Source organism: Pteropus medius, unplaced genomic scaffold (assembly GCF_902729225.1).
Source record: "Pteropus medius unplaced genomic scaffold, Ma_sr-lr_union100, whole genome shotgun sequence".
In the NCBI taxonomy this organism is placed as follows: Eukaryota; Metazoa; Chordata; class Mammalia; order Chiroptera; family Pteropodidae; genus Pteropus; species Pteropus medius.
Window position 1 is genome coordinate 17,004,494 of NW_024349796.1, and position 10,656 is coordinate 17,015,149.

Genomic DNA, 10,656 nt, shown 5'->3' on the forward strand with positions numbered 1-10,656 from the left:
GCCAAGATGAACATGAACCTTGATTTTGTATGTATTAGTACTATGATACTATTGATTCTCTCTCTCTTTTCTGTCTCTCTCTCTTTCTCTCTCTCCCTCTCTCCCTCTCTCTCTCTCTCTCTCTCTCTCTCTCTGTATCTGTGAGTACATCACAAAACTGAAACAAACCGGAACCGTGAGCTGTTTCTGAAGAACACAGCTCCACAGTCCTCATGCGTCATGGCAGTGTTTACAGTCTGCCCGTGGAAAAACGGGTTCGTGGCAAAACCTTTTGGCAGCTTTGGGGTTAAAGGAAGCTACGTAGATTTCTCTTTGCCTTTAATACATTAACATACTTTATAAGATCTCCCTGAGGGACATGTGGCATGAAATACTTCTGAAACAAATTTGACCGTGGGACATTTGAGGACACGCGAATCTAAATCAAAGACCTCAGAGGAGCCGTCATTACACAGGAAGCGATCATCTGTTTTGTTTTGTTTTGTTTTTCCCCATGACTTATAGATAAATAGGTTAAGATAGAAAATAAGGCCGAGTCATCAATCTTTTATAGATGGCTATCTTGCCTTTATTTATTTATTTATTTTTTGTTATTTGTTCCCTTGATCAACATGGCTGAACTTGATAACATGATGTTTTAAACCAAACAGGAAAGACCTAGAAATACATGCCTAATGGTAGAGGTAGTGTGTGTGCACACCCATGGGGGGTGAATGAGAATGTTTGTGATGCTGCACAGGACAAATCTGGAGAGGCAGACGGCTAGATAGAACTGCAATATTTAAAAATAAATTCTCTACTTTCACTCTGCCCCGAGGCCCTGTGCATGTGCCTTTTTTATCCTCAGTTTTGGATTCTGATATCTTTCTTCCTTATATTTTTCTTCCAATGTGTGTGTGGAAAGTTTAAGTAGCATCGTAACGTCTATAGGGAAGAAAGAGCAATCCTTTGCCCCCATCCAACTCCCCGGTCTCAATCCCCCCCTTCTAGAAGCAAACGCACAACTTTAGGACAGTTCTCCACCTTTAAAAGGCACGTGCTGTTGTACCATCGTTTCCCTTCCTTGGAGATCGTAGCCAGTGTCTGTCAACTTCCTCTCTTGACCTTGAAGTGCTGCTCTTTGTAGCCACCGTTCTTTGTCAGTGGACGCCATGTTGTCTCATCTCTGAAGACGTGAAGCAGTTGGTTTTTGGGGTTTCTCCTTGTTGTGTGTCTCTCTCTCGGGCTCTTTCTTGTCAGAGGCTTTGGTCTGGTGTTTCTTGGGTGTCCATTAGTATTTAAGGTGTGGTGTCTTAAACAGATATGCTGAAAGGTACCCCGAAATTCTGTGGGAGCTGGTGGGGCTTGTAGGCCATGGGCCCAACTGCTCTGCGTGGAGTCGGAGAGGCGTGTAAGCTCATTGACTCTTAGTCCCCTTATCTGTCAGGGGAAATACATGTCAATGGATTAAAATCCTATGTTTCTGTATGCGTCAGAACTCTGAAAACATCTTCTGGTGGTGAGCGGGAACTGTTTTACTCATGGAATTCTGGGCATTGTCACAGGATAACCAACATTTTAACAAAAAGGACAGGGAAGTTATTAGGAGACAGACTCTCCTTCACGGTAACGCGTGAAGGAGTGTGATTGTGCACCATTTACTAAATTCCTCCAAGTCTCAGTTTCATTCCCTATAAAATAGGAAAGATCATCGCTATCTCGTTGGCCCATGGGGATGCTCAAACGCAAAAAGAGAAGCAGAGAGATTTACGCAGCGTCTGGTACATAACGAAGCTCTTGCTAGCATTATTATATAGTCATTATTAAATCTATGATGTTATATCAGTATTATCATTATTATATTATAACCAGTGTGCCATTATAATGATATAGGAATATCACATTATCGTTATTGTAGATTATAATCATAATCTAATTATAATAATTAGATTGTAATCATTATATAAGAGAGGGAAGAAAAGACTGTTTTCTGGGCCTCTCTGAAATCCACATACTATCTTGTCACTTGCAAGAGTGTTCACTCCGTAACAACGTTCGAATTTGATGTGATTTGTTCACTTTGCTGTCTGTGGACCTTCTCCAGTCTGCAGAGTCAGTAAAAGTACAACTTTTAATTTATTTATGCGTTGTGTGATTAGCCTGCCTTGCAAATCGGAGGAAGACCGTGCATATCTGTTTCTGGCCGTTTTTGGTCTTACTTTGCTTGCTCCGTTTTGCACGGCCCGCGTCTCTGCGGAGGCCAGACACGCACCCCCCACCCTCGAACCTGCCCCCCGCGCGTTTGACGCAGCTGCTGCGAATAAGCGCTGGTTGCTTCTGTTCCGTTTCGCCCTCCGTCCTTCTGCTCTTCCTAGATTCGTCGAACCCGACATGTTCAAATCTCTTTGGAGATGCGATGGCATTCCGTTCCTTCCTCGGGGGTGAGGTGGGAGCGGGCGGCATTTCAAGCTCTTTTGAAATGTCACTTTCACTCCACTGATTCCTAGTTGTTGTTTTTTTTTCTGAAAACTCTGATGGGGAACTTCGGGGTGTGACTTCAAGGTGACTTTGCATTGTGATCACTTAAACGTTTTGAGTTTTTAAAGAAACATATCGAGAAAGGTAAATTCAGGAACAATGCACGTGTTAGGATAACATGGCTTGGAAGAGCGTGCGTTTTTTATCTGCGTCTTCGCGCTGGGTGTGGGTAAAAAACCCGGCTCCCCTGCCCTGGCGGTTCTCAGCAGGGCTCTGGCAGGAAGAGTTTGCTGGTAAATGCTTTAAAGATTTTTGGTGCTATGGTGCCCCCTACTGGAATATTGCTAAATATTTCTTTGTCTAAATAAAAACCCAAGCGTTTTCGTTAAAAAAAGAAAGAAAAAAAAGTGGATGACACAGTCCCCAGTGAAGCAAAAGAATGACCCATAAAAACACGAAGCGCATTACTGTGTCCTGCTTCACTACAGTCATCTGATGTGTTTATAGGATGTAAGGAAAGGCTCACTGCAGCTCAGACTTTTAGGAAAACCAAAGCCTGTTCTTTCCTGTCAGCCGCATGTTTTTCCTGACGTGTTATCCTCACCCGGCATCGTGCGTGTGGAACGTTTACCTATGTCGCGGTGCTGTCGCTGTTCGCACAATCTCCTACTATTCCCTATGATTCCCCTAGCGGGATACGGTTGCTTTTAAGTGATGCACGGAGTCAGAGATCAAAGAGTACAGGGCTGCCGCCTACATCCGACTCGAGTTCTTCCTGCACTGGCCAAGCAGGTCACTCTGTGACCATACACCGCAGCCCGACGGGTAGGTCGTGACATCGTCACACAGTCACACGACCGATGGGATCGGGTGTTCTCGTCGAGAGGAAGATTCAGCGCGGTCTCTGCTAGCTGTGATTGTGGGAAGGACGTGATGCAGTCTGCATCCGAGAACTGTGGGGAGCAGGCACCCGGAGTCCTGGTCGAAGGAGCATCACGAAACGTGGGAACGACATGACCGGCTACTGCGGACATCTGCTGGCGGAGCCTCTGCCGAGTAGCTAAGAAACCTCACCTGTCCTCCAGCTCGTCTCCCGTGTGACAGGGTCTCTGTGCAATGTGTCAGTGTACTGCTTACCTGTAGGTGACAGCCATTAGATCACGTGTGGGGAGAGGTTGGAAATCTCCTTGAGATAGTAGTTGGATTTTTAACTAGGCTGCTGCATGGACGTTGCCTCTATCTGTGTTCCTACTTCGAGATTTGTAGTTAAATGGTTTGGTATTTAAACAAGCCATTAACATTTTTTTTAAATTATGTCATCTAGTGGGTGCGGCTTATGGAAATAAAGCGTCCTTTCAAGTGGCATTGCTGCAATACCTAAATATTTTCTTAAGGACATTCTCTTAAATGAAGGAGTACCCCGATAATTTCCGTGTGACTCGTCGCGTTGGCTAAAAGTTTTTACAGAGACTGAAAATCTGCTGAGAGAGGTCTCTGGCAATTTGAGTTTTACAGTGATGCCGAAGGCTTGGAATTTGTTTCCAGAAAAAATAAAGGCTGTGTGTGTGTGAGAGAGAGAGGGATACTCTCTAAAGAAGCTGAAATGAGGAGGGAAGGCGAAGAAACGGAGAGAGACGGACTCTGGCGACCTTGTTTGTGCCGCCGAGTGCAGCAGTGACTAAAGCCAGAAGCACTCTCGGATATTTTAGTTACAGGAGCCAGCGGACGGCTTTTGGCAGAAGTCATTTCGGTCGGATAATTTCGCCTGTTATTTTCAAGCAAAAAAAAAAGTCTCATGCGACACTCCCTGATGGTCGCAAGTTCCCACTTCCCATTCATTCCTCCGTCCGCTGCGATCTGTCGTCCAGCCTGGGCCGCCCCCGAGAGCGCTGTCCCTAAGTTCCCCTCCGCGTCTGCTGGAAATCATGTCCCTTGTCCTTTCTGGAGAATTAGAAAACGTTAGGCAGTCTCCCTTTTTCCGAAACCACCTTATCCCTCGAATTTCTTCATTTTGCTTTTTTTTTACTGTTTTCCATCTGGCCTCTCTGTGTGCAATTCTCTCCCTCTTTCCTCAGATCTTAAAACTGATCACGGTCGGGGCATCACCCTCTTCTTAGTCTCTAAATCGACGTTCTCTTCCGTGGGGTTTCGTCCACGGTCGAGGTTTTGATGGTCATGCACATGCCAGCAGTTTCCACGTGTCTGCGTCCCGTCTAAGTCCTCCTTGAACTCCAGACGCACACGCCAAACGTTCTGCCAGACGCCCTCACCCAAACGTCCGGAGCTGCAAGCGCCGTCTTCTCCGCAGACCTGGCTTCCTCTTGTCCCGTGTGCCCCAACTTCTCCTGTGTCCTTATGTCAAATCAGCTGGTAGGTTTCTCCTCTATATTCATTGATCCGATGGCTTCCATCACTTTGAAAAAAAAGTTGGATCTCCTTCTCATGGCCTGGAGGGCTTGTTCCGGCCTCTTCTGCCCAAGCCGTCATCATCAGATCTGTTGGATTTTTCCCTCGCGTTTACTCTTTGGCTCAAAATCATACGACGTTACTTACCAAGCACCTGTCAGAGGCCTGGTTCTAGACTACAGGGCTTCAGCCGCTCTGACCTGCTTCCCCGCCTCGTGTGATGCTCGCTGGTCTCAGGGGGAAGGAATTTTGCTTATTAGTTGGAATCAAGTACATCTGCGACCTAAACGTCTTCGCAGACTGCTGGAGATATAAGTAGATCTCACGGATTATCAGCTTTTCACGGGGAAAGGACCTTGCCTTATCGTAACCGAACCCAGCACCGAACAGCATGCCAGCCAAACAAGGAATATTTCTCGAACCTAATGGAATCAAATGAACTTATTTGCGGTTCTAAGGAATTAGGTGTTTTTATTGAGAAAGGGCATAGCGAAATAGTTTTAAATATTTAAAAGCTCACATAGTCCTTGGACAAAGAGGAGACAGGTATTATATAAGAAATGCTCATACACGCAAACCAACTGAAATGTTTCGAATGTGGCAGTGAGCGGAGATCTTCACACTGTGGCAATAGTCTAAAATTGTCACTATTAAGAGGGTTATTTTTCTTTTCACTTAAAACACAAGAGCTGTGAGTTACTGCTACACTGATATTTTTTCTTATTATTTCCCTTGCAAATCAACACAATTCTAAGAACTTAATTTAGAAGGAAATAAGAATAAATAAGGGGAGAAGGAAAACTATTAATGGAAAAATGAAAATGTTATTTTATATAAAATAGAAAGATAAAAGCTCACTAAAGAAAAGGTGGGACAAAATATAAATAATGTAAATTTTAAAAAGTGCTTAAATATGAATGATTAAGAATAATTAGAGAGAAAATGAGAAAATGAGATATTATATATATTTTAATAATATGTATTTTATTACACACTTATATATAACATATAAATATATATCACATATAAAATACAAAAAGAACTAAACCAGGAAATGTCCATACAAATACTGGGCTATAACCCTCTGATGGGGAAAAAAAAACTTTTCAGATCAGTTCGTCCTCAGAAAATAAAATCTCAGGCCATTTTGATCGCGATGAAAAGGTATCTGAAATACTAGTCAATTCGTTCTTCCATCTGAAACCTGATTCTCTCTCATAACATCAGCCGACTGTAATTCGGGAAAGAGGCTCGTGATCCATTTAACAGACATTTGCCACCACAGGGGATGAAAACGCGTCTCCGTCCTCGGCAGACGGGGTGCAGTCCCCATGACCCCACTGGAACCGGCCGCCCCGCGCTCCCACAGACGCAGACGATCCGCCCCGTCAGCCTCGTCCCTCTCACCGCGGACTCCAATCGTTTCTTCTCGGAACGGCCTCTCCTCTTCCTCTTGTTGGCTTCGGCTTTCCTCCGACCTAGAAAGTTAGGTCACCTTGGCCGGTCTTCTCCTTAAACATCACTCAACTCCAGGATCGGTCCTGGGCGCCCCTCTTTTGTGTCACGTGGGGTCCCCTTCAGCTTTAGAGCTGCAGAACCCATCTGCGTGGAGTTCTATGGCCTCAGCCCGGAGGCACAGCCCGAGCCACCAACCTCTGTGTCCAAACGCTGCTGACGTTTCGACCCAAACGTCCCCTTACTACCTGTTCTCTGCCTCCTTCACTTCCGAAGATTTAGAGCGCTTCAGTGACCACCTCCTAAGAGTCTCGGGGGTTTTTCCCCCGGTACCATCTTCCTCATGTGCAGCACCATCTTTCTCATCTGCCTTCTCCAGTTCTCCCGTCTCCCGCTTTGCCTTCTGATAACCTATTTTCATTTCACGACTAGCTTGACCTAAACTCGAAAAGCTTTTCTATGACACCTGCTCTTACGCATCTCCCTCCAATGGCCGCCTGCAGCCTCGGAGACAATCCCAACTTACCATTCCTCTAGGACTAAGCTATCTGTTTTCAATCTTCGAAGTCACAGCTTAAATGTACCCGAGAGACTCTCTCTAACGCCACCTCCACCAGCCAGCCACCAACCCTGGCAGTCTAAATCAGGTGACCCTCCTCTATGCTTCTCTAGCATACTCTGTCTCATCTGCCATCACGGTCTATGGCTTTTAAAAAATTATTATTGTATAGCTAACACCTCGTAGGTAGGTGTTCAATAGATAATCATTATCTACATAAACGATGCCTTTGGGGAAAACTTTCCAAAAGTCTTTCCAGAGTCTTTCGTGGGTTTGGAATGAACTCCAATAGCTCTCTTCTATCCTATTATTTTTCTTATTTAACCTGAGAATTAGAAAACTAATAGCATAGTTTTGACACACGTGGGCTTTGTGAACTTGACATCGAGAGAAGAAATATATAGTTTCATTGTGGTAAAAGGGACTAAAAATTGAAAATTGTCACTTTGCTCGTGCCAACTGACAGAGATGCTGTGTATGTATAAATCTAATCCATGTTTACATATGTGTAGGAAATTCGAAAGTTTCTGAGAGATGTTTGTTTTCGTTTTTTTGCAGGAGATAATACAACAGACCTTTCCACTTCTGGTAAGAATTAATATTTGCATTTTATATATTTTATCTTTTGTTGCTAAGTTTATATATTTAATGTTGATAAAATCTTCTATTATCTAGTGAAATCATTTTGTAAGGATAAACTTTGTAATTATGAATTGTTCTTGACATTTGCTTGTTCTTAACATTTCTGCTTGTGAGATATAAAGTTTGATAGCTACCTGAACATATTATTATTTATCTATGGATTATTGTATATAAATTATAGCTGTTCTTAAATGACAGTAAGCCAAATGGCAGGATTCCAATCTCTTTTTAAATTTTAACACTATAAATAAATCAATTTAAGTTAGATCAAAAAACTTTATAGTTAAAAATGAGTTAAGGAATTATGTGAGGAAGTACAGAGAATTTTAAACATTTTTGTGCACATATACATACATATACGCATATACACCTATATATCTTCCTTCGAGAGAAAAGCTTTGAGACTAAGATATTTTGTAATAATTATTTCCAAATTCTACTGTCACAATTGTACTCAGTCTTAACAAATATCCTAGTCCTGAGATAAATTTAGACAATAAATTCATACATAATATATGCAAAATAAGAGAAAAACTAGGCTGCATCTGGTTAAAAATAAATTACATCACTTAAATGTTATTGTTATTGAAAGTGTATTATTAATTTCCTGATTAATCATAGGGTTGACAGTACACATTAAGAAGGTAAGTAAAGCCATTAAGACGATGCTGATTTAATAATTATAATGCACAGTTCTAATGAGGCACATTCAAAACACTCTGAGAACTGGATTATTAAAGGAATCATTTTAATAAGTAAATGAAAATGCATTACTATGCAAATAGTAACAAAACACTCCTGGATCTGCATAAGAAGCATATTCTCTCACTTTTTTTTTTTTAAAAGAAGATCTAATATTAGAACTTTATAGTTTTATAGTGTGGCAGAGAGGTTTTGTAAATCTATGGAAGTCATTACTACAGAGGAGATTGTGACCGGCTTATGCCATTTACACACACACATACGACGACTCAGCAACTCTACCTTTCACGGGAGAGTGAGCGTATCTCAGCCACAGACCCCGGCTGTTTCCACAGGAAGGGGGCTGGGAAAGGGATGGAGAGGGGAGAATTCAAAATGTTCGATGACTCACTGCCTTCTTGAGTGTCCATGCTCTCTGCACTGACTCTGTTATAACGAGCCCCCAGTGATGAAACCAGGTACGTTAAAATCGTGCCCCAAAATGCAAACGAGAACGGTCTCTCCTACAAGAATATAATCAGTAAAAACCAGTGGTGTCTCCAAAGCGGGGCACAGGGACAGTGTAGAATTGGCGATGGAAGGAAGTGTGTTTTCTAATCCTAAATCACATTCTGATTTATGGAACTTTGCAATGGGCACTGAGCTTCGGATGTGTGCAAGAGTATGGAGGCTTCTGGGTAGAAGCCACGTTTAAGAATGTTAGTCGTCGAAATAGGGTAGCGTTATCGCGTGAGGCATTTGGAGTGATCTTCCTTCTCGTCTCTGTAATTCAAATCTGACGAAAGACTGGGAGTGGGTGAGAAAGAGACCACTAGAACCCCGATGACACCAAAGTCAGTTTAACCTAAAACGAGCGAACTATCGGTCAAGTCTATAACGATGACGGTCGACGAATGGCATTGGGTAGAACCGTAAGGTCCTCCCTCCCTCCCTGCCATCCTCTCTCCCTCCCCTGTCTTCCTCCCATCTTTCCCCACCCTCTACCCCACTCTTTTTTAATTCAACATGGAACAGGCGAGAGAATGCTCAAGTTAGACTGAAGATTTTACCGAAGACAGGACGTCGCTACTTGCCTATTAGTTGGATATGCTGGCAAGTAATTATGGGTGGACGTTTGTTAGAGAAAATATTTATTTGTGAGTTATTAGGTTGTGAAATTTTAGGAATTGAAGTTTTCCTTTCAGGAAATAACATACAACAACGGTACGATCACTTTGGGTCTCTGTCACCACCGAACAACAGTTCTGCAATATTTCGTGTGCACTGGCGCTGGGACGGTCCGCTTAGTCCGGGAGGTTTTTATACGGTTTTGGCACAAACGGATTTCGCGTTGTTTCTGACACTCATGGATGGAGCCGGGTCTTCTTCGCATCATTTCTGCTCTGCTTCCCTCGTTCCCTATTCAGTAATCTCTCATTTTTGTTCTAAATTCTTTCCTGCCTCGTCGCGGCCACTTGTTTGTCTGTTTCTCGCATTTTCTTCTTCTTCCCACGTCTGTGCCATTCTCTCTTACCCAATCTGTTGACCCGAATTTATAAAAATACTTGTGTGATATAACTCGATTTCTGTTAATTCAATCTTGCACAATGTAAATTTTGCCATTCATAGAAATACATGATACACATGGAAAATTCAGGAAAACTGTACCTCTCTAATCCCAATATCCACAGATCACAATAGGCTTTTTGTCTCTTAGCAAACAACTTTGGCGCGGTTTCCATTTCTTCTGTACAGAAATACACTTTCTAAAGAGACAGCACCGAACAAAATTCAAGGCCTCTCATGCACGGTGCTAAATCGCCCCGCAGGAAGCCACCGCGTCCGCACGTTCGTTGTCGGCTGGGCCTGTTTCCACTTCAACGCCACCTTCTCACGTTAATCTCCTTTCTAAAGAATCGAAGCTGTGGAAAGTGTTGTTTCCACATCTCGGCTGTGCTCCTTTGCTATCGTGCAGTTGCAAACGTTCTCGCAGACGCGGGCCGCGTGTGTGTCCGTCTGCGGGCTTCGTTTCCCAGTCTTCCGCCAGCCTCCGCTTGGTTCGAATTTGATTTATCGACGAAATTGATGTGCATCTGGAGCTTCTGCCTTTCGCTGTTCCTCCTGGAACCCGTGGTCCTTCTACTCCCCTTCCCGCTCTACCTGCCTCTGCCCCTTCTGCATGGGCATCTTTGACGGTTTCTTGCCTTGTGCTTCATCCTTCCCGACCCTCTGGCTTAGGACGGGCCGGGATCCGGCTGCCGAAGGAGAGGCAGGAGCAGCCGCTTTCAGCTGCGTTTCGTGGTGTTTCTGTCTGGCCACCGCACTGCGGCTGCCGTTCCCAGGTCCACCTATTACATCTACACGTCCGTGTGCAGCTCTATCTGTGTATATGTTTGTGTGTGGACGTGTAGACGCATTGACAAATCTATACGCACCCCAGACACATCTGAACACTG

The 10,656-nt window shown here is 43.7% G+C and overlaps 1 protein-coding gene across 1 annotated transcript in view; it reads left to right on the forward strand.

The window, feature by feature from the left end:
• The window catches only part of PTPRC (protein tyrosine phosphatase receptor type C), an 85,173-nt gene that overhangs the window by 34,292 nt on the left and 40,225 nt on the right, over positions 1 to 10,656 (forward strand). Inside the window, exon 2 of the mRNA XM_039883499.1 lies at positions 7,436 to 7,465. Coding sequence (XP_039739433.1) covers positions 7,436 to 7,465 — 30 coding nt within the window. The remainder of the gene's footprint in view (positions 1 to 7,435; positions 7,466 to 10,656) is intronic.